At 35.9% G+C, this 26290-nt stretch overlaps 1 protein-coding gene across 1 annotated transcript; it reads right to left on the bottom strand.

Annotated features, from left to right (window-relative positions):
• Positions 1–4359: 4359 nt before the first annotated feature.
• LOC140153416 (kinesin-like protein KIF28P) lies at positions 4360–25289 on the bottom strand. Its single transcript, XM_072176173.1, is given in 21 exon segments — positions 4360–5388; positions 6770–6923; positions 7844–7924; positions 8248–8406; positions 8758–8883; positions 9715–9924; positions 10783–10866; positions 11792–11926; positions 12885–13033; positions 14292–14446; positions 15936–16067; positions 17783–17964; positions 18531–18646; positions 19237–19342; positions 19344–19417; positions 20047–20178; positions 20579–20709; positions 21912–22131; positions 22715–22912; positions 24135–24267; positions 24864–25289. Coding segments are annotated over 21 exon segments (2880 nt in total). The 5' UTR covers positions 25017–25289; the 3' UTR covers positions 4360–5338.
• Positions 25290–26290: the final 1001 nt, after the last annotated feature.

Here is a 26290-nt window from a genome sequence, read left to right on the forward strand (position 1 = left end):
AATTGTTGTGTTAGTGTGCATTCGCATGTAAAATCATTATAACGACATTTAAACCCACAATAATTCATGTTCCTGTATTGTATTCGTATTAAGCGGGCTTTGGATGTCAACTCATTTTCCCATGATGCACTGCGTATTTTGGCCTCGACCCAGCGACCGCTGGAGGCGCATCGTATTGTGAAACGCGAGAATTGATGCAATAACATTAAAACATCAATTAGCACATGTCAAATTAAGAAATACTTGTCACTGATTAATTTGATAACCAGGTAGGTTTGGTTCACCCAAAAAGAACAGTTCTGGCAGGGAAGTAGCCACATAGGTTCTTACATGTTACACATAACTTTTTAATAATTACCACATACTTTGCCTTTTTTGGTCCCTTCTAGTCCCATAACTGCTTGATTATCTATTGAGTTAAACAAATAACCATGTGAAGATTCTTTTAATTTAAACCATGTAAAATAATTACATTTTGTGTGATTTGAGTTCTTGAGGTAGTCATTGATAAGACAATTCTGGTTCCACACGATATTTCAATATAATTATACACAAATGCCCCAGAAAGGGATTTCATATTTTATTTACTATGCAAATAATCTATTTCCAAGTCCCATCAAACTTGTGCATCTATCAGGAACTATAACCTGTATGCTAAATAGCCTTCCGAATTATGTATTGAAGGTCTCATTTTACATGCATCAGTAAACATCAAAAGAGGAGCTAGCGTCTTCTCACTGTCAAAAAATGACACCAAATTTCTGGCACATATGTGCATAATAATTGTGTAATGATTAGGAAGTTTCGATTACTTACAATTTACAATTACAACACCCCTGCCCAATTTTGTGCCTATTTTTGCATTTTTCTCAAAAATTACAGCGTATTGGTGACAAGTAAGATATGTATATTATAGGGGCAAGGACTACAACTACTGCACTGGAAATTTTATTTCAGCACAGACAACAGTTGTGGAGTTACAGTCAAAAATGAGGGAAACCCAATATTATTTTGATCAATAAATCAAGTACAGTAGTTGTAGTCCTTGCCCCTATAATATACATATCTTACTTGTCACCAACACGCTATAATTTTTGAGAAAAATGCAAAAATAGGCAAACAATTTGCCAGGAGGGGTGTAGTACCACCTTAAAGTATGACATATATTTTAAAGCAGAATGTTACACCTCTGAATCTTTCATTCTATATCAGCATGTATTGATCTTTTGCACGGTCATCTCAAAATGAGATCTTACCCCTGGAGTGTGTGTTATCTGTACCTTATATACACATACTTAATTACAGCATTGAGCACTAGAAAAGCTTGAAAAACTTAAATCTTAATATTACCATTGTAAGCAAAAAGGCACAGCTTATATCACACACCTGTATAATAGACACTGATTTGTTTTCTACACATATTATATCATATTTACAATTTGATATTTTAATATCATATTATGTGAGCTTATCATGAAAAATGAGGACAATTTCTAAAAGTGGGTTTTGAGCAATGATGTTAGACAAGGAGTCTTTACTCCATTTAGCCTCTTGCTAAACACTATGGGAAAATTGGACTCAAAATAGTGTATTTCCATCATTTTCCCACAAAGGCCCAAAATCAAACAATTACCCGGCATTGGTGTCTTCAAGTATTAGTGTTACAATATTTGCCTATGCAGTGGCCTAAACAGCAAAATGCAATACATGCCAAAAGCAAATAAGCACACATTTAAAACAGATATTTACTGGGTGCATGGCAAAATAATCGAGAGTCACTGTTTTTCAGTCAACAATGCAAACAAGGTGGAGTTTGGACTCTTGCTAGTCTAACCTCTCTGACTTCAATCAATGATTTCACACTCAATGAAATTGGTTATCTTTTGTCATATTTTGATATTATTTTACTGCAGTTGGAGAACCGATTCATTTGTTTTTCAGTGCCCAAATGGCAGGGTTGTATCTAGAACAATTTGAGTGTCTGGTGGCAATTAACAGAATTTGCTTGATTTAGTAAGATTTCAACCAGAGTGGATAAATTTGGTAAAATACACATCTTTGAGCTTGAGTGGTGGGATCTAGCATCAAAATGAACAATCAGTGGTGGGCTCCAGAAGTGAGTGGCGGGCTCCACCGCCCACTGTAGCTACAACCCTGCCAAATGGTAATATCAAACTTTGGCCAAACTTGTTTGATCTGGTCACATATGATATAATTTGAATATATATCAGTTCTATTTCTGTATCACCATTTTACACATTTTGTATCACAAATGATGAAAATTATTAAGCAAGATGCACTGTGATACAGTTTGCTCATAGTCTTCTTGTTGATATGATCAGTTGAATTTAACACTAAAATTTTGTTTTTACTGATGACATAATGAGAAACAAGATTCAACCACATAATGTATGATATAACAACATTTATTCTTAGTTATACTACCTTTTGAATAGAGTGCTCAATCCCAAGAAGGGAGAGTGTATACAAATTCAAAGTTTAGACCTTCCGGAATAAAGTCGCTCTATTCTGACTAGAACGACTTCTATTCCGTATGGTCTTAACTTTGAATTTTTTATGTATGATATACATATTTTCATCATGGTGAAAATGTTTTAATCATGTAGAAATTCTTAATTTTAATGCAATTTCACAAAATAGAAATTTACTAAATTGTGTGTGTGTGTGTGTCAATGGTTTACCATACAAATAATTGCACCATTTTTCGCATAAATTATAATTTCCTTTACATAATGATATAATTTCTTATCAAGGTGGTTATTAATAATTGCTTCCACACACAAGTGAATTGCACCTTATTATTTGGACGGATTGCTACAATAAACAATGCTTGTGATGCAATATCTTCGTTACATAATATACACTAAATACAGTATTGCCTCTTATAATACAATAGAGAGGTACAATGTGTGAAGTGATCAAGCAAAATTAGTCTGAAATCGGACCCATTCAAGTTTCAGTTTCTTATAGGATTAAAAATTATTTGCAAAGCTACATTTTGCAGAAAACCCCACTGAAATTGGACAACCAGTTCAAAAAATAGGAAACAAAAAAAATCTCAAAATCTTCCCAACTTCCAAATGATTTTGCTTGATCACATGACATATATGATATGATATACTGTGTTTAATTTGGAATGTAAAATTATCTTTGGTTCCATATTTAAGAAAACTATGATACTCTTCAATAAAAATATGATGAAATGTTTTCATTTGCTTGACAATGATCACTAACTAACTATACATTTAAGAAAATACTCACATAAATAAATAATCACTGGTCACAAGGTCACACTTCATGAAATTCTAGATTTAAAAAATGAAAGACCATTCTCTTTCATTATCTTGATGGTAAAATTGCAAGTAAAATACTCACAAGAGATATTTCACATAACATAGAAAGTTCCACTTGATAAAAAGATTAAATCTATGTTTGTGTTTCTATTCGATGTAATTTGATTTAGTTTCAAATTAATGGTTTATTTTAAAATGACCGTACTTAAAGGGTTTCACCATTAGAACACAATATTGCTGTAGTACATAATGAGTTCCCGTCTATAGAGGCAGTCAGTGTGACGTCATATGCCGCCATCTTGTGGGTACACGCTGCGATGGTCGTTCGATCTCCATGTTTGAACAGAAAAATCATCGCGTTGATGCGTGGTAACAACTGCGTGGCAAGCTGCGACCTGCGCGTAGTATCAGACGCATGAACACGCGTATCATTTTTACCCACAAGATGGCGAAAGGCTGACGGCCTCTATTGTCAACTATGAAATCTCAATTAGGACAGGGAAATCCAGCAAATCTGAACAATAAACCTCATATTCATGAAATAGATGCATTTGTAGAAGTGTAGATTAAAATTGAAAAGATTTTTGTGTTTGCAAAATATTCTCTGGATCCAATGGTCATTCTGAAGAAGCTATCAGCCAAGATGGCGAAAGTCTAAAAACAGTGAGTAATTTTGGATTTATCAATCACAAAATCTATTCAAACCTAATTTTGACTTTTATATAGTGACATTGTAAATGATTGTATCTGCAATTTGTACAAATTAGGACAATGGATACACAATCTCCATAATTTATCATAATTTTTATACACACAAATTGAGCAAACAAGGTATCTATTGCAAAATAAAGAGGCAATCATTCAGGAAATGGACTCTGTTGAAATTCCTATGATACAATGAGCCTCTCACTGAAGCATTTCCAATCTGACCAACGAGCTCCGTTGTTTCATGTTGCTTTGGTATGTACAGAACATCTCATTGGTAAAAAAAATCAGGACATTATCAGCAAATGAGGTGCAAACTACCACTCATGGCATCACTATCGCATTCAATTTGTTAAGGCCTCTCACTTTCTCTTGAAGTGCCATTCCCAATTGCAAGTTGTTATGTTAACTCTTGGGTAATGTCATTGAGGTGGGGTATAACAGTACAGGTAATATCAGTGGGACAGTTCATTTCTTTATAGCAATGTCTATAAAACACAGAAATAAGTTGATCGATTAAGGCATATTCCTTGATGGAATCAAGTTATTTTTCAATAGTGTCTGAACAAAGTCCTCACACACATGCCTTTCTATAATAATATAAATTACTTAAGTTATATTCATCATTAGATGCATTTGATGGTGGGTGATCATATATTTTGAAATATAGATAAAATATTTGTACAAAGATTGATAGAAATTTATACATTTGAAGTAAGATTGCACAAGTACACTATGTACATCAGTATATACACAGAATAACTAATACTTGCTATCAGTCCTGATTCAACAATCTCTTACTAGTCCATTGTCTAAGTAGTATGAATACTGTACACTAAATTCACATGACAACTATAACAATTATGACTTCTTATCAGACATTTTCTTACTGCTGGCATGGTGATTAGTAAGAGCAGAGGTAGCAGCAGGATATTAACTATTTATATTTAGGGCCATATTCATACTGATTTTCTTTTGCAGACACCAGGTGCCACCTGCCTCATGGAGTGGAATCTACCTGTTCTCTTCCGATGACAACGCTTTCCTTGAATCTGGACCTGGATTCTACCTCTGGATCTGAATACAAGTGAGCCAGTGATCTCCAAACTAGATTCCAGGGTTGCCTGTCACAAAGCCACCTATAGGTCTGGTAGAATATTCCGTAGGACAGACATGTATTATACACGGCCCATCTCAGGTATCAGATATGTACCTTTTATAAGCTGGACTTGTGAAAACCTGGACTAGTTGGTGGTTCACCTGATTCCCTTGTAGCTGCAAGGTACATTGATGAACATAGTCCACCATTCATTCATTGTTTACATAATATTGCATACTCCTGATTTCTGGTTACCATTAGCATGGGGTCCTGTAAAGAGAAATAAAGAAAACCTTGTGATATCATACATGTATATATATGTAGACCTGCTTTGTTAGATTCCTATAACAAATAAAGAAGCACATACAGGAGCAATAGGACCAAACACAAAACTATCTAACTATAATCAGGGTTCCTGCACCTTGAAGCCTTTAAAATTCAAGGACTTTTCAAGGACTTTCAAGGTCCAAAAGCATGATTTTCAAGGACTTACCACAACATAAAATCATGATGCCGCTCTCCATGCGGCACATATTAACAAAAGTGACAGCTCCTCTCCACTCCCCAAATTTGGTCAAAATTATACTTTGGGTAAAATTCCAATTTTCAAGGACCTTCAAGGCCTTGAAAAGGTGTTTTCAAATTCAAGGACTTTCAAGGACCGCGGGAACCCTGTATAACAAATTGCTGTAAACCTTTGATGAAAGCACACATACAACGCTTCAGAGGCATCTTGTTAACATTCCGGAAGTACGCTCTTGTCAAAGGTTTACTGCAAAATACTAATGAAAATACAATCAAATCCATTGCAGTCACTACTACAAGATTTTAGCAAGTGTCTGTTTAACAGGAATAAAATGTGCAAAACATTATTTACATGAGTCACAATCATGTGATCATATTTTGAGTTTTTTTTTTATAATTGAACATTGCAATAACAGATGTATAACCTACAGTGAGATACTGTCCACTTTGATTAGGCAAAAAAAAAAAGATTGTTTGCTTGTCCTCCACAACTTTTTCTGAATTGGGTAAATGTCATAGCCAAAACATGACTGTATGCCTTTAATTAGCTTAACAAATTGCCCAAATAGTTGTGAAGTGGGATATATCTCTACTGTACCACTTCATTCATGTTTTTAAGACAGTTTAGAAGTGTGTAAAACTGTAAAAAAAGGATGTCAAAAATATTGAAAGAAAGAAACCTTTTTCTGGCATTTCCAAAATTAGGGTCGGTATTCATTTGTACAGTAAAAAAAATTGTCCAGATGTGGGTCGGTCGGTGGAGGACAAGCAAACAATCTTTTTTTTGGGCCTTACTGGTTTTTACTGCATTAAACCCACTACTAGAATCTCTCATAATTTTGCTAATATGTTCTTAGCTAGGAATGTACAAGTACCTTCATTTGAATACAACTGTCAGTCTCAAAGACACTAATTTCACCCATCTCTGGAGTGTACGGGTAGCTAATGTAGGCACTGTTTGCTAATACAATGTTTTACCAAATAGATCAGATGGAATGAGCTAAATGACATCACAGCCATCCACTATATCATATTTATCATTTTGATTCTTCTAACATTTTGTCTGAAAAACTTGTCTACCTTCACTTTTTCTTAAACTTTCACTTTGATAGGACAATGAACTTACCCATGTCACCAGCTCCTGAATCCTTTGGTATCCTTGCGATGGCTTTTTCAGCTACCTTCATATTGGGTGCCATCATTACTTGTTTTATCACCGTTGTCTCTATCCTAGCTTTGTTATGTCTCTCGGCAACCTCCAACATCTTCTTGAATTGAGCCTAAAGTAGAAAAGAAATGAATAAAGTCTCATTACCAAAGAGATATTAACAATATTTTTTTGTTACTTTTCCACCCACTGATTGCATGCATATGTAGACTATGTGAATGAAAGTACATGCCCTGAAAATATCATGCAAGAAAATGTGTTTTTTAGAAAAGATTTAAACATGTATAATCATTAACTAACTAAATTTTTTTTAAAGAGTGGTAAGACAATGACTCTTTGTTCACAGATACACAGTAAGCCGGTTACAGTGTGTCTATTGGTCTCATATTGCTTATTGTTAGACATAAACTCGTAAATGGGCTATTCCATTTAAAATTCACACTACCCCTGTGGAAGACTTTGGAAATATGTTCCATAGGGGGAGGATGTTTTTCAAATGTAATTGGTCAGTGTTAATCATTTTGAAACTCATACTCCCCCTGTATTATGGCTTTACCTATATCTTCCACAACTGGAGTGAGTATTCCAAATGGAAGTTACCAAATTGTCTATTCTAGACAAAACTTATACTCCCTCTGTGGAAGACTTTAGCTAAATCTTCCACAGGGGTAGTGTGGATTTTAAATGGAATAGCCCAATCTTGCATCAATACATGTACTTATCAAGTGTAATTTTCTGTTGCAATTAGAATATCAATCTTTCATAACATAATACAATAAAGATCTGTGAGTAACTAACATACTTTTGTTCAACTTGTAATACAGGAAAATGAGTTGGTTACTGCTACTGCGCTCATCATAAAGTCACAACTTAAGCTTGTGTAAAATCAAAAAAAGCATGTGCTTATCAGGCAGCAATCTTACTTTGCGTAGGTGCTGCGCCCAACTGAGTGAATGTTATTCTACATCAATCTATGATTTTGTTCCAAGTCTCGCTTATTATGAGCTAAACGAATATGTGATGTGTACTTACAACTTTTGCGTCAAGCCTTTCTTGTCTTTTCTTTGCCACTGTTAACTGGAATGTGAGCCGCACCTTGTCAACATCAACAGTCTGAAAAGAAAATGTATTCATGGTAGTAATTAATTATGGCACTTGAATCAGGCCCACAGATTATATTTTCTTTGGTTTTTTTTACTTGTATTTTAACTTCTGCACTAAGGTGATCGTTTGCATTACCAAAGGCAATTGCCTTGGTACAACACCAGCAGGGTCTTCTCTCATTTTTCTCTGGTATTACTTTTGGTAACTTCTGATTTGTCACTAAAATGAAGTTACTTTTACTCATTCTGAATTAATTAAGTGTATATGTCTACTAAGATATATTATAATCAGAAAACATATCAAAATCTAAGGAATCTTAATTGTGTTCTTACCTTGCCTGAATCTTGATTTTGGTTATTCCCTTTAGCTACAACTTCTGCTAAATTAATCTGCTTTGTGTTCTGCAATTTGACCTTTTTAGTAGCTTGCAGCATCTTTTGCTTGCCCCAGATTTGAATCATTAAGACTCCATTATTCATATAGTCTACCAACTGAAAGGGGAAAAAAAGAAGAAATTTTTAACAAATACACACATGGATATCTACACCACTTGCAGGCCTCCCCTCACCGAACCACCCAGTGATCCCTCACACACCCCCCCCACCCCAACCCCCATCCCACACACACACACACCTCATTACGTTTTTGATTTTTTTTACCATATCAAGATGTGGTTCACCAGCAACTACAATCAATGTCTATAAGGCATTATTATGCGGATATCTGCAGTTTTCTCATTTGCTGTACACACATATGAAACGAAAAGCCTAAACACAGATGCATACACACCCCAGTTTTGACCTTATACTCATGGATTCTAATCAAGTAATGAATAAATGTACCTGAGATGTTGTCACATCATAATTGTAGAATTTCCTGTGTTTGAACTCTGGATTGGATGTTCCCTTGATGACACCTGTCTTGGATGGTTCTGTGTCCAAGAACATGTTGTATTTGCAGTAGATATCCTTAAAAGAAAAGGGAAAATTGAGTTTGTACTCTGAGATAGTGTTTTTAAAGATAGGTGAGCTGTAAATAGTGTTATAATTTGCAAAGCAATTTAAGAAGAATCAACATCTCACCAGTCAAGTATGCACAGGTTTAACCGATTCAAAATTGAGAGTAATGCCATGTTGAGTTTTGGCAGTGGCTGATATAAATTGCGCGCCCCAACAGCAGCGCCTCCAATTGGTTCAAATAGCGCATACCTGTATCACCTTGATGCGCATGCTCTGAACGGTGTTATATCGTCTCATATCGCATGGCTAAGATTGGATCGGATCGATTATAAGCCCCAGGTAATTCCTTATAAAATTCGATATACTTATGATTAATATTTTTTATTTGAATTGAAGTGTTAAAGAATGAGAATAAAGGAATTGTTTTTAAATGCCATGCATCTGTCATCTGATATAACATGGGTGACACCATTATTTTGGCGTACACCAACTCGGCTTTCATTGCCTTGTTGTTCTGCTTAAAAAATGGTGTTGCCTGTGTTATATGAGATGATGATGCAAGGCAGTGGCTAAAAACAATACCTTTATTCTCTAATCAATAGTCATGAATTGCAAGGTCTACATTTCATACTTACTTCTGAAATTTATCTTACTCAATTTGTGGATTTTTCAAATGATAATGAACATAGCCAATTTGAACAAAACATACTAACCCTAATGCTCCTCAAAGCTACATAACCAGGATGCCCTCCCTTAGAGGGCAGGCGCTGGCGACAAATAGGGTCATTTCAACCAAACCACCACAGGAGTGGTAGGGTTAACATAAAGCTTTCAACTTACTGTGTATTTATTAGGTATGCCTGTAGCAGAATTTACTTTCACCACAAAATTGACTGGAGTACCAATGAGTTCCTTAGGGTCTTCAACAAAGATGTCATCAGCATCAGTGAACTCCCTGCCTGACTTGTCACATGGTACTATCTCAACTGATAACAAACCAACTTCTTTGTTTCTGTAGTCAGTGATTTCTAGTTGTTCTCTGGATTCAATCTGTATGGTAAGTGGTATAATAATGAAATACCAAAACAAAGTTTATAACATTGTATGAAATATTATCGTTCAACACAGTTGATTTGCCTCAATGAAGTTGTCATGCCATGATACACCCCCTCTGAGTTTAACGCAGAGTGAATTAAGCGTACTCTGTGTTATAGCCTTTAGCAAGTCTGCTTATCACAGAACTTCTTCCAGTGGAAAAAAATTTATGTGATGAGTGTCACAACTTTTCATTTTGATCCAACATTCTTCATCCACTTTTTTAGAAATGGGAGGTACACTTAATCCACTGCATTCTGATGCTAGGCCTGGGTCTTTGTAGATCAAGATGAAATGGAGATGATGAAACTTTGCCAAATATAGCATTCATTCATTAAACTTACAAACAATAAAAAAAACTTGGCAGTGATACTTTTTGAAGTTACTCTGTTTGAAGTTATAGTAGGAATTCTAATTGAATGAACGCAGCTTTCAATAGCGTGACGTTTACACTGCATGATGTAAGCCAGCGTTTGCAACTGTGCATGAGCAACGAGGAAGTGAATCCACCCATGCCAATGCACTCGAGACTGGTTAGCATTGTATCAAAGGTCATGCATTCACGCTATAGTTTGAAATACGTAATATATACGATCGCGGTTGGAACAAGTACAGCTGTTGAAAGCTGTGTTCATTCAATTGGAATTCCACTATAGTTAAATGTAGCTGTTAAGAGATTTGCTCAGCCTGAAAAACTATTGATTATATGCTCAATTGATAAACTGTCAAGTGTTTTCTGAAAGTTTAAAATATTCTCTGCTTGATAAGTTGAGTTATTGCTATACTAGTATAATATTGTTCTGTTGGTCTTACCAAATAAGCCAAGCTTTGTAGATAGCAGTTAACGACACCAATCTGTACTTCTGTGTCCGCATCTTCTGTGAATGGATCTTGCTCCTGAAAACATAAAGAAGGAAATGACCAAGAAATGATACATTTAATTTAATGTCAACTGCTTCAGTTATTACTGTCAATGTAAAAGTCTTCATTATTGTAAACAAATTTGATTGCATATACAACATGCATTTCCTTAATCATGTGATTTAGATGTCAATAATCTGGATTTGGACAGCTAATCAGAAACATGCTTTAGCAGAGACAATTGCTTAAAAATGGCAATAAAGTAATAAATTAATTACTCCGAGGTAGTTTTCAGTGTAGCAGTCAACAAATCCATTTTATTTATCTGTCATCATAGGGATTCATTTGTAAATATATCTTGGTCAAGATTGAAACATTGACCTTCTGCTCTTTACAATGGGCTATTCCAGTTAAATCCACACTACCCCTGTGGAAGATTTTGTAAATATCTTCTTCAGGGGGAGTATGTTTTTCAAATGTAATTGGTCAAGGTTAATCATTTTGAAACCCATACTCCCACTGTATTATAGCTTTACCTGTATCTTGAATGAGTATTTCAAATGGAAGTTACCCAATATTGTCTATTCTATTCATAACTCATACTCCTTCTGTGGAAGACTTCAGCTAAATCTTCCACAGGGGTAGTGTGGATTTCAACTGAAATAGCCCAATCCTTGGTATTTTCATCCATACTTATTACTTGTTTTAGAACCTGTCTGGTTTTTTTTTCATTTTTCATTTATTTCACATACATAAGTGTAGAGTACATCTTGAATTTGATTCTTAAAGCACCAATCAGATTCCATACCTGTTTTCAAATTTCCCTGTCCATCAAATATGAAATAGAATATTTGTCATATACATCTCTTATATTTGAAACAAGATGAAATCTTTTATCTCAACCACATGTCCCCAAAGCTCTACATTTTCACAAATTAAACCAACCACTCTTTAATCTTACATCAGGTAATTGCCAGTCTGCTCCTTCTGCAAAGTTTTGATACATCTCTTGCATCAGATATTTCCGACGGATGAATCTATTCCTTGGCCAGATGTACTCCAGACTGTTCTCAAGATTACGCATCTTCACACAAACCTAAACGTTAGAAACAGAAATACCAATATAAAATACACAAGATCAGTAGGGCTGATGATGCATTTCGGATTGGACATGAAAATTTCTCACTCAAAAAGAGTAAGTCCAATTGACTAGATTATAGTTCAAATATTATTACCAATATAAAATGTAAATGTGAAATATATCTAATTTCAGCTATTTTTTTCAGCAATGTACAATGGATATTTAAAGTTTTTTGTATTGGATAACAACACCATTTTCTATTGTAAATTCTTTTATCTGGTTACCTAGTCCCATTGAATTAAGTGTAAAATTCACACATTGCTGTGTCAAACTGCATATTATAACTTTCAAATCCTGGTGCAATTCACATAGTACTAATGTAAACAGGCTAAACTGCAGCAATTTGTGACATGTCTGATACCTAGCCTTAAACTAAATAAACGGATCTCTGTAGGTGTATTTAAGGCATTTTAAAGTGTTTGCCCTCAAATATTGAGACAAATAAAGTGGACACACAAAACAAATGATATGGGTTTTTTTTTATAAAAGGAGATCCCAATGCTTAATACAAGGGTGTCATTTCCGCCCTAAACATTGTCAATGCATTAATATTAAGAACTACACTGCAATTTTGTAGCTGAATGGCTAAAACTGGAAAAATATGGCTGCTACCATCCTACTCACCTTACAGGGAAAAACAACAGAGTCTACAATTTGATTAAACTGAGAATGTGTACCAAAAGGTTATCTTCCTCAGTAAAAGTAGGCGTCTTTATGGCTAGTCCACAAATAGGTATTCCTAACAATTTGAAATGATTGCCAATGATAATCTACCCAAATCTATTCAATTAATGCTTTTATCAATCATCTCCATTTTGCTGGTTGATTTTGTATAGTGGGGTATGCATTTAGATTTGCAAATCTCTATATGTGCCCACCAACTTCATAATGTAAAGACGATGCAACTACCTACCTCTGTTCTACCACTTGCCAGTCCTCTTGCCTTGGCAGACATAACAACAATCTCAAACTTGACTTTCTTGTCTAATTCCTCACTGATAGCATTGGCTTCCTCTAATGCAGGGATCATCTCAACAAGGTCTTCTTGAAGCAACAGCTCATCTGTTGAACAAATAAAATGGGATGAAAATGGTTTTATGTAGACATATGACCGTATGTAAAAATAGTAAAACAATTATTTCATCCACTCAGGAATAAATTGTATTTCTTAGCTATATCTCTGTCCCTGGTCTCTGCCATTATTGTGCGGTCTGCTTCAATAAAAGGCAGAGATAAAGAAATTTGTTCACTTCTGACGATCCTGTCAATTAATGCTTTGCGTGCTAGCCATAGGCCTCAACATAAAAAGTCCAAGTTTTAACGGATATTTGGTCAAAATATTAAAAGCTATCTTAAGAACCACTGAACCAAACTAGGCTTGTTTGTACTCATTTTAATGCATTTTTCAAGCTGATTCCAAATATGGTCATGAAAATTTACAATTCTGACATTTTTTGAATTTAGATTTTTTTTTAACTTGTCGTCTGCAGTCGACACCAGCGTGGAGAGAGTTAAACTCATCACAGCCTGTGATTGGTTCATACCTGATAAAAGGGAGGTTGATTCATCTGGTGCTTTCATCAAATAAAATGAATCGCAGCAAATGGCAAACAATGTCGGTACTTTTACAAGGCAAAAAGCAACTTTTTTTAGGTATTATTGACATGGTCCCTTCAGGAAAGAAAGTTTCTTACAACCAAAACCTAACTTTTGTGATGGTTTGTATGTTTGAAGGTGAAAAACTAACCATAGAGCATGCTGTTTTATTGCTGCATTCAGAAATTCAATCACATCAAATTATAAACAAATTGTTTCTGAGTTTGACATGGGACATCAGGTGCAATCTATTTCTATATCTCATTATTATATGTTGAGCTTCTCTGCTTGCCTGGAGTTCCTTGTTTCCAGGGACAAATAACTATAGTCCAAATGCCGCAGTAATTCAGACATTGATATAAAATTGGATCAATTGAGCCTATATTTATTGGTCGAGCTATGAGTTTATTTACTTGGATTCATCAAAACATAATAACGTTTCTTATTGTATTTCTAATAGAAATGACAATAAGTATATAAAACTATACAGTTTCAGAAAGGAAATGACATTAGGATTCCAACTAGCATAACAGATTCCTGCAAAAGTTTCACACAAGTTGATTTTATTTAACTGTCTAGAGGAAAGCATGTGAATTATACCTGGATATCATACTTATACTCCAGTTTCTGACTTATTCATTTCAGGGGTGGTTTACTACATTAGTAAACATTATAAACATGCAGCAGAAAACTTACACATGCCTTAGGATTACAATTTACTTACCGTTAGAGTGTTTAGCACTCATATCAAAGCCACTCTGTGCAGCTATCTCCCCCTGTGCCATCTCATAGGTTATAATTTGGGTGTAATTCTTAGGATTAGCCTTGTATAAGTCTGGATGATAAAATACATAAAGGTGGTTGCTGCCAAACATCACTCTGAAATAAAAATAAAACATGTTTGGAGGTTAGTAACTCTGTAAGTCAAGTAGATGAAACATATACAACCAGATTCTTGTTGCTGCCCCCTCAGAGGTACACTGTGGTGCATCTACTTCATTGGTACTTTAGAGGAGTACACACATTGGAATCACACTAAAAGCACACACACACTGGTACTGGACTGGTGCTGCATTGATACTCTGGTGCAGCTGTAAAGTAGCCCCGGGGGGGGGGGGTACTCAAGTTTGGTTTTGGTAGGGACGTGCCGCTGAGATTTTGGAAGTAGACCCATAAATATACCAATTTGTCAAGAAATTTGGACCCATTGATATACCAAAAGTCAAAATTTTCGGCCGTATTTACCCAAAATGGTCTTAGTTTTTACAAAATTTTCCCAAAATTTTGGGAAAATTTTGAAAATTTTGGCTAGATTAAGGAAAAATTGGGCTGTTTTCCGAAAAAATTGAGAAAATTTTGAAAAAGGACCCATTCATATACCAAAATAGGCTTTGAAAAAGGGGTCATTGATATACCAGAAGGCTGAAAATGCTACCCATGTTTATGCACGTCCCGTATGGTCATTTGTACTGAGTACCCCGGAAAGTAGCTGGGCAGCAGGGTACATCTGGGGCAGCAACAATAGGAATCCAGCAGTGTACAAATACATTGTACATGTCTTCAAAGTCAAAGCTGTTTTTGTTATAAATATTTATAATTTATTTAGAAAAATTAAGTTTTAGTAATCATTTCATTTCATGTACCAAAATATACCTGGCATTGGGTGAAACAGTAATTCATTAAATAATTATCCTTAAAATATTTAGTTTGCTGTATTGAAGAGAATGGTGATATACTATCAGGATACTAACTGACAGGGTCTTAGCTAGAAATTGAGGGTTGCCCGTCATTTGAATAAAATTGCCTGTCCTAATTTGACCTTTAAAACATTTACCAGACATCTATAGCCCATTGAGGGTTCAAAGAATTGAAATATGTGCTGATATGGCCTTGTTCTACAAATTGGGTCTACTAAAAAGGTCAATTAGCTTCTCAAAACATACAATTTATAATATAGCATCTGTCAAAGGCATTAATTTTGTCTGTCCCAGGAGCAAACTGGCCGTCTAAAATGACGGCCAGACGGTGGCTAGCTAAGACCCTGCTAACTGATAGCTGTCTTTAGCTCAGATTCACAATGTAAACAAATTCAGACAGGTAGCAAGACATCTACAGTCTTTGAAATCTTTAAGGGTGGTCTTAACTCTGGAATTATGGAAACAGGGCTCGTAACTGCTAAATTTGTGGTCTAAAGTATATAAAAGTATACATATTTAGAATGGCAAAGACCTGATGAAACCATCTAAGGTCAAATTGTGCGAGGTCAAGCAGTGTCTAGCTTATTCATTGTAGTTAATGCATCAGTAAATATTTGTAAAAGTGTATAAAATGATATATGTGGAATGGCGTAGTTTGGGGTTTGGTTTACCTGTCATTATGATCTAGTTCTTGTTTATTCATCACAGAGTCACCATTTACCAGCAGCTTAGCTTCTGCACAGGCTTTCTCTATGAACACTTTACCTCCATCATTGGTTACTATGGCATGCTCCTTCTGAATGCTGAAATACAATAATAGATAACAATGATAATAGATAACAATGATCAATTGTTGTTGTGTAGGCAGTTGTATTGTGTGGAAATGACAGTTGAAAGCATGAAGAGTGCATGACTTCTTGTAGCCTTCTTCTTGTTCTACTGGCCAGCCTGCCCAAATATTTTTCAGTCAGACTGTCTACAATGGGCTGTAATGTTGGCATTTTCAAAGACAACATTTCCTTAAAATAAGCTTTACATTGATATATTACATGTCCTTGTTGTTTGTTTGCAAGGTAGTAAACATCAGTAAAAGCATTGGGAAATCCTTTGTTTTCTATTGTTTTTTTGAGAGGGTCAATGGACCATATCTCAAAACAAGCTCTGCTGACATTAGAGGCCATTTGTGGTGGATATTGATAAGCCAATGTTGTAAAATTCAGAAATGTTGTTTTCAGTCAGGTGTCTTGTATACACCATTCAACAACTCTTCCTATACCTTTGTACAGGAGCCAACCGTTGTAAACCGTGATGAACCCACACTTTTACTGTAAGCGTGATACGCCAACGCGAGCGAGACTTCACGCGTTACGCGAGAGCGCCAGTAAAATTCGTCATGCCTGGAACCTTTGTGCGTATGCCACCTTACAAGTTGAATTCAGTATTTTTCAGGTTGCGGCTAAACATTGCCATTTTATTCTGTAGTTTTATTGCTGATATCAAAAGAGACATCATCGAAGTTTTTGTAAGGCTGAGTGGCAATGATTCCTCGTAAAATAATTGTGAATTATACGATATTTAGCTTCTTTTCGTTGTTGAAAGGATTCAATCATGTTTCACCGTTGTTCATCACCGTTTAACAACTCGCGTCCGGCGCGTCTGCGTGGTTTACTTCGCTCGGGCAGCTAAAGCTGCCCTCGTTAAACGGTGATGAACAACGGTGAAACATGATTGAATCCCTAATTGCTTAAATTAAGTTTTATATACAAAAACTAAACTACACAGTAAGTTTTTTTAACAGTTATGTGCGGTACGTCAAGCATATATGGAAGTGAAAGCAGATATGACAAACACTACATGTAAATATGAAAGGATGATCAACAGTCCTGAAAACATCATGGTTAACCCATTAGTCATCAACGCGTAGAAGGGCGGAGACTTTGCCTCTTTTATATGATCAATGATCACCAGCGCATATCCGGCAATCTACAAACCATGCTTATATAGCACTATACACCAACATCTATCTTATATCTCGTATTTTAAACTACAACACAAATGCAAGACCTTGGATACAATTCTAACCATTTACTATAATCACGAATGTGTTGGCATGATGGTTGGATTCACTTCCGCGTTATTCATGCACAGTCGCACACGCTGGCATACTTTGCACAGTGAACGCTATTGAAAGCTGCGTACATTAAATTGGAATTCCTACTCAACTTTGATCAGCTTGCAATTGGCGGGCCTTATAACATCGCGAATTAATATCAAAATATTTTATTTTCAGAATTGTCTTGTGACGTCTTGCCAGAAACATCACACATTATTAATTGAAGTCCTGTACTTTGTCTACTTTCATTAACACGCAAAATATAGGCCAGCCAGGTCAACTAATAGCACGGTTAACGTGGGTCTACTTTTCAGCGTAGTAGTAAAAGCCTAACATTTCCCGCCTATTAAGAGCTGATCAAACTATATAGTCCACTCAGATAAACTATTATTTTCATTGACTAACCTCAAACCATTGAGCTCAATATCTGGTGTAGTATCTGCTTTATTGTTACCAATCTTGTATGTCCCTGGGCCAACAAGGTGAGCTATCATACCAGACAGCTGGGTATCGATGTTTAAGTTATAGAAATGAGGCTTTGTTTTCCTGGCTTCTTTTGTGGATTTCCCACCACCACCACCTGCTTCCTGAAAGGACAAAAGTTTATACATCAGTGGTTGAAGATCAAAGGTCAAATGTTTCTTAGATAATGCTTTTTAACCTGATATGCTATAAATACAATGATGTATTTGACATAGTGCAGTCAGTGGCATCACTGGAATATTCCAGTTGAAATCCATACACCCCCATGGAAGACAGCTGACCTTAATCTTCCACACAGGAAGTATGAATTTCAAATGGGTTTACCTGAATGAGTGACTCTATTTGAAATCTACATTCCTTGAATGGGAGATTAAGGTCATGTCTTTCATAGGGGGTGTACAAATTTCAACTGGAATAGCCGAAATATATGGAGGCTGTTGTGTTGCATGCACATAATATAGCATGTTTATGTACACTACAAGATTCCTGTTGGGGCCACCTTCACAAGTACAGTACCAGGGAAGTACCAGTGTATTACCACCTGTTGGTGGGTAGCAGCATTGGTACTATGTAGGTACCAGTCAGGTACCTTGGCAATGGTGTACCTGTGGCCTCAATATACGAATCTTGTAGTGTATTTAAAGAGCCACCCTGAAAAAAATCAACTTACTTGTGCTTGTTTGAGCTTCTCCTCCCATGTCCTCTTCATTTCTTCCATCTCTCGTTCTGTGTCCTTCACACGTGCCTCCATTTCTTCCTCCATTTCTTTCCTCATTGCTGCTTTTTCTGTTCAACATTGATCATATAACAACAAATTAATACTATAAAGAAGTTAACCTTAACAACTTGTTACAATACAATACATATAATGAGCTATTTCAGAAATTAAAGGCTATCCCTCTAAAGCAGACATGGGATTCCAAAAACTTATCGCCATTTTTTTACTCTGGGAATTCCCCCCAAAAGGGTAATTATTCTTAAAACCCTAAAGAAGACACTGGAAGCTACTGGAATTCCCAAGAAAAAGATTCCTTTTTTAGGCTTTGGAATTCATTAGGGACACTGGGAATTCCCAATTTTTTAAGCATTTTTTCCAACATGGGAATTCACATTTTTTTGATGAAATTTTGGTCTGGGAATTCCTAAAATTTTATGGTAAAATTGTATGTCTTCTTTAGGGGGGGGGGTTGTAATTAATTTTGAAGAATGAATTTATCAAGTGCAAAGTGAAGTTGTTTCTATAGCTCAAAACAGTACTGTAAGAAACCACACATAAACCGAGTTTTAGAGGTAGCACAAAGCATAATTGAATTACTTCACTCGTAAGAGTAAACACGCCCCCGCACACACACCCACCCCCATCCCCACACACATACCTGCTTCTGACATATTCTTCATGTCCTCTTCACTTGCTCCTCCCGCCCCAATGGTCACAACTCCTCCTTTCTTGATAGCATCAAGAAGTCGTTGATTTTCTTCTTTTCAATTCACGAATCAACTTCTCTGTTGGATCCTCATTCACAACGGCTTGGGTTTTGATCTGTTTGGCTCTGTCCGCTATTTGGAATAATAAGATGACACACATTCACCATTACCATTATAATGTTATGTAAGGCTTTACTTCACACTTAACAAATTTACTCCCACATAAAGGTCTTCTATAACTGAGTTGAGAGAATCAACTTTAATCACTTGATGATTCTTTGTTGTTTTTCTCCAGACAGCCTGTGAGAATCTGTTTTGATTCCTGTGGCCATCACAAAAAAGCATAAACAGATCTAGCCTGCTAATCAATATGACCAGCCAATTGATACGAGTAGGCCTGGCAAGTGCACTAATATAAATTTACTCTTCTGGGCCTTCATTTTTGTACTTTGTAATATTTTAAATTTCTGTGCTTATTTCTTCCTGTTACTACTTAAAATTCACGGTGTATCCATGCATGTATAATTTGTAATACTAAATGGAACACATTAATATTGTTCTTGGCCAACTTGGTTAGAAGCCACTTTCTCATAGACAGCAGTACATTGTTCTGTTTTAACATACAAGATTTTAAATGAATTGTCACCTCCTTATTTAGCTCATATCTTGCTATAAATGTATTTGGAACGAAGAAAATTGTAAAGTTGAAAATATGAAAAAGCAACATTTTCCCCCCACATGCTAAAATCTGTATGACTTACCATATCGTAAGGTTGACAGTGTTTCATCAAAGTTAATATCTGCTGGACTCAGGGCAGCAATCATCACAGTTTTGCTGTTACCTCCCAGGGCATTCTTCAGCAGTTTAGTTAGGACAGAATCACGGAATGGAACTGTATAGAAATCATAAAAATGAACATCAATAGTCAACTCTCAGGGCAGCTTTGAGTGTTTTGTTGTTACATCACAAACATTCTACATTACAAATGTAATTAATTAAGTCAGGACCAGCATGGGACTAAGCAGTAACATGAAAATTAAAATTAGCAGGCAGTATTCAGGGCATCTATGATGATAAGTTTGGATGATTTCTTCAATGATTTTCTTCTGTGACATACACATAGCACAGAATGACAAAATAATATTTCTAATGATATGATCTGAAAAATAAGACACTCCCACATAATTTTGTTTGGAAAAAAGCTCCCCATCAAACATATCTGGATAACTACAAATGTGGATCAAATTCCTCAAAATTTTCATCCATTTTGTTTTCCAATCCTGCGAGGTTACCTTTAGTCTTCTTTCCACCAGCTTGATCAGCGAGGGCAGCAATACAGTTTCCCAGGGAGGATAGGGATTGGTTGATACCAATGCCTTCCTTTAACCTTTGACCTGTGGCTCCAGTTGAATCTGCACGTTCACTATAAGAACAACAATATTACAATGTCAATTTATCTGGTACCGGTACTATTAATAATTTGGTTATTACCAATTATTGTTATCACATAATCATCAGGCAGCAAAATAGTGTAATATGATGCATTCTTACAGATTCAGCTAATTGGTACCATTGTTAGTATATCACCATTATAGACCTTTTTCTGATGACGTCACCTAATCGATATTGGGGTCTCAGATGTAAACAAACAACACGTGCGTTTCCCACATGCCCACAGTGTGAAAACACCAAATACTGCGTATTTTCTCCTCTGTTTTGTCATCTTTCACATTAGCTTCCATAAAATAATTTTTTAAAGGGAACTGTATACTGGTTACCTTTGTTTCAGATTGTTTTGATACCACAAAATACAAAAGATATTTTGCGTGTTAAAGAAAGTAGACAAAGTATATAGGACTTCAATTAATAACTTGTGATGCTTCTGGTGAGATGTCACAAGGCAATTCTAAAAATATAATATTGATAATATCATTTTTTAATATTAATCTGTGATGTTATAAGGCCCGCCGATTACGAGCTGATCAAACTGTAGTATTATTACTATTACTATAGGGTGGAAGACCTAAGGTTTTTCATCCAACATAAAAAAATGTGTGTTTACGCCAAAACAACTTAAGCTAATTGTAAATCTATCCTTTGTGCTCATTTTAGTGATTCAATTTTTACCCCAGCATTTTACCTGAGATGAGGACTGACCGTATCAAAAATGACTGGGGGTGGTGAGGCCCACAAGTTTCTACAGTAAAAGCCATGGTTTTCATTTTGCTATTGTAAAATTATTGCAAAAGGAATGGACTTTTTATTTATTAATAATTAATTTCCTTTCATATTTAGGAGAAAATCTTTAACTCTTGAAATCAATTTTGCCTAGATACATAATATTTTGTACATAGCCAGAATTTTGTGAGGGTGTACTCAAATGACATCATAGCAACACTACATGGGGAATGTTTGTACTTTTTTGGCAGATGAGATCCATAGCTATACATTGGTGTAAAACCAAATAATTATAACAGTATATGTTTATAATAGAAAATTATTAGGGGGGTTGCCACATGTGGGTCAATATGCTATGTTCCCATTGTTGTTTGACATTGGCATGCAGGCCATGTCATAGGTTCTTGTTTTGTTAATAAAGTAATCAAATCAATTCAGTAGTATTACCTGCCAGCCAAATCTACCAGGTTGCATATAGCAGTCTTAGCCATTTCCTGCCCTGCATCATTGATACTCTTCTGTGTGAATGTGATACCAACAATGGTATGAGCACGACTGCTTGTAGCATTCATCTGTGTGGCAGCCACTGTACGGTTACGAGTTCCTTCCTCCATGCGGTCTTCTATTTCTGCGTAGCTTTGTACTGGCACAGATTTTAGCTGATCAACTAAATGAGATGAAGATTAATAAAAGCAACTTTAACACTATGTTGTGTTAAAAAGAATTCGCTGGTGTTTGTTTATTATATTTATTTTTATTTGCAGTATAGGGTGTCCCAGTAAAAATGTCTGTTCGTTGGGTTGTACCACAAATATAAATATAATAAAAAAACCTCTCTAGTATGGTTCACTTAGGAGTAGTTCTAGATTTTCAAACAAGGGGTCAAAAATTTCAAATTCTTTGAAACTATGGATCCAAAACAATAAAAATGAAGGATTCAAATGATGCTTTAGCAACCTCTAAATGGTAATTGTGTGTGCCAAAAGTTACAAGAATGTGCCTATGACTCCATGGCGCAAGTCAGCACTACCCCTACCTGGGTTCACTGCATTTGAAAACAAGGCACGTGATGTAACACTTGTGCTATATTTGTCACATTCCAAGTTTGCCATATAATACTTATAGCATGATTGATAAACATTGAAAAATGTTTTCGGTTCTCATTTGTGTGACAGCTTTATTTGTCTCAATATTTGAGTGCAACACAGCTAGGTCATGCTGTCCTCCGACCCATCTCAAATGATCCTTACCATAGAATCCTTTCTTTGGATGCTCCCTCACACGTAGTCCTTTACTGCCTTTAGCTGAATTGGGATTGAGCAAATCTCTGACTGCTTCATTGTATATTTCCAACATGCTGAATGACACCTCAAACTCTGTCTTGGAGCCAGAATCTTTTTGCTTGTTAATACCAACAAACAGCTCATCACAGAAGATAGGTACAATACCTGAAAGAATGAATGAAAATGGAAATAATATGATCAAGTAGTACCGTAACCACTCGGGTATAAGCCCACCCCCCTAGATGGCAGATTTCACTTCAAAAATGGGGCGGGCTTATAACCGAGGAAGGGCTAGTGCTTGAATTTAAAAATAAGAACAATCATCCCCTATTTGTACATGTCCAATGTACCAGTAATTTCTATCATCTATGTTAATTTCTTAAAATTATAAGTGCAGAATGTTAATTATCAACTGATATTTTTTTATATTTGTACTTAAATATGAGAGCAAAGCACTGATTTGACTTAAGAACTTGGCCAAAATTTAGTACTGGGCTTATACCTGAGTGCACCCTTGTTCCCAGAATGTTTTGAAAAATAGGGGGTGGGCTTATAGCCGAAGGTGGGCTTATACCCGGATGGTTACGGTACTTACAAAAAGTGGAATACAGAGAAATTAATTGTCATAAATTTGCATACAATAATTTTTGTAAAGTTCACATTAATTTCTTAAAAGGTCAACTTCTCATGAGAATACAGCAAAAAAAGCAACAATATGGAATTGCATTAAAACTTGTTTATAGTGTGCCTCAAGTTGAGAGTAACAACATGTTGGATTTTGCAGTGGCAGATTTGAACCGTGCATCCTAACCTAATACCACCGGGTGTATACACACCCCGGGATATACAACGTCAGTATGCTGATGACACAACCGCATAAATGCCCCAATATGAATCTACCACTGTAGAATCCAACATGGCATTACTCTAGATGAGACACACTACAGATCAGCTATGAATGGATATGCTACTTCTCTCCTGATCCTGAATCTAATGTCTGATGGCAGATCTAACATGCATTTGGAAACCAGTTGTTTTTTCTGTACTCCTATAAACATAATGCAAACAATTCAAGTGCTATATCCAGTTCATATATTAGACTACTCCATTTGAAACCTATGTTTACCCCCCCCTGGAAGATATAACCCTAATCTTCCACACAAGGAGTGTGAATTTCAAATGGGGTTACCTGAATGGGTGACTCCATTTAAATTAAAATGTATACCCCATTTGTGGAAGATTAAGGTGAATAAGGTCGTGTCTTTATAAGGGATGTAAGGATTTCAATTGGAATAGCCCATTATATACTGTATACATGTGTTCTCCAGGATCTCAGATTTGTCCACCGTTGGGACCCTGAATCAGAGGTAAGAGAAGAATAGCTTACCTCTGTTGACTCCATAACCAACCATAGAGAAAGATTTGCCTGACCCTGTTTGCCCATATGCAAACAGTGTGGAGTTGTATCCAGACCAAGCATTGTCCAGCACACCTTGTCCTAGATCTTTGAATACAGTTGACTGAGAATGGAACAAAAATGCAGCAAAGTTGAGACAATGTGAATTTAATTTAACTTTATGTTTAACTCAATTAAGTGCAAGCTGTATGATAGATAGTATATTTGATTATATAGTGAGAAAGCTATTAACCCACTGGGTACTACTGGTCATCTAACAGCATTTCTGATTGGTTGATAACTTGAAATGCTCATTTCAATTGCCAATTACGACTAGGCTTTAAACTATTTATAGCAAAACTTTGCAGATTATCTTATTAATACCCTCCTTGATTGGTTCAAAATTGGACACAATATTCATTTTGGCCAATCGGCAGGTAGTTTTCATGGGGTCAACCAATTCATTAGCCTAAAGCACCTGTATTTTACTGTATCAAATTTGAATGGACAACCAAACAGTAAACACTGCAACCAAATCTTCAACAGAACTTTATAAATTTATGTTTTATGCATTTCTCTTTGGAAAAATAATTTTTCATTAATTTGTTACTCACAAATTGTGACATATTCAGCTGAACAAATCTGTCCTGCAATTAAGTGATATTGTTAATAATTTAAATACATACCATATTTATAATGAAAGTGTCCATAGTAACTTACCTGATCTGCATATTTAGTCTCCGTGGGAACCAACATGCCATTACCTTCTTCTTTAAAGCCATCATGGGACCAGTAGCTGTAGTCAAAGTTGAATTCTTTTGGGTCATCTTTTGGTGCAGATGGATCTGTTATGTATGTTGTAGTGCCCTTCATGTTGATAATGAGTTGTGCACTGCGGGCCTTCTCTCTTGAGTTGTGGGTATCAGTTAAGGTCTATAGACTATTCTGAAATACTTATTTATATTGTGCTTTTAACATTTTGAACAGATCATGGTACCCATAGCAAATTTTCGTAGTTTCAATATTTGTTTAAAGTACTGTTACTTTGCAAAGCCAAGTTTATGAGAACAGATGGTTCCAGGCCAGGGTAAATAACAATGCAATGTGAATGACATTGTTATGTTTTGAAAGTCAGTGACTTGGGTCCCAACTAAATTGTATAGTTCGGCAAACCGGGTAGATATGCTACATTATTATTGGGTAAGGATATCCAAACACGGGCCAGGGCCTAAACTGTCTACAGGAGCATGCATGATTTACTTATAGGTTTGTCTATACTAAAGTTTTTGTCAGAGAAGAATGGCACTTGTTTACATTTTGAGAGCGTGCAGAGTGTAAACACCAAAGTGGGATTCTGATTGGCTGAATCAATCATCTGACAATCATAGCACCAGACTGATTCACTCGGTCGGACATCCAGGAACATTGTCCCCTTCGTCCCCTTTGCACAAGCGCGCGCATAACAACCAGCTCGAGAAAGGGGAACTGCACATGCCACACTGGTTTTACAAGGCTATTTCCCCTTTGTGACGTCAGACCGACCAAGAGAATAATCTGATTGGCCAATTGTGCATCAAATCGTTGGTCGGCGCAGATCGAAGTGAACACAAAGCTCAGCGAATGTCACTCATTAACAGGGCGCTCGCCGCTCACGTCAATCTGAGCAAGGGACTGCCGTTCTTCTCTGAAACCAAGAAAAGTGTAGCCACAAATGTCTGCAACTGATATCCCAGAGAAGAGTTTGTTGCAGTACCACAAGTTGGGTATAGAGTAAGGCCTAAAAAAAATTGTTTGATTGGCGTAACCCGACCGACCCAAAAAATAGACCCAACCCTAGACTTTTGTCTTATTTTTTTGCAAAAAGAATTAAAATTAAAAAAAAAGGTTCCAAAGCCTTTTATCATACGCGATTTACAGCTTAAAATGTGTGTAAAATTATTTTTTTTAATGCCAACCGACCTACCCTTAAATTTTTTCATTTTTTATGTTTATACGCCAATCAAACAATTTTTTAGGCCTAACTCACACATTCAATTGTGTACAATGTAACAATATATTTGGAATTTTGCATAAACATAAAATATGGCCTGTGATATAGACTGGGTATTACACTCCACTTTCTACTATTTTTCCCATGACTGACTTAA

Source organism: Amphiura filiformis, chromosome 1 (assembly GCF_039555335.1).
Source record: "Amphiura filiformis chromosome 1, Afil_fr2py, whole genome shotgun sequence".
Taxonomy (NCBI): Eukaryota; Metazoa; Echinodermata; class Ophiuroidea; order Amphilepidida; family Amphiuridae; genus Amphiura; species Amphiura filiformis.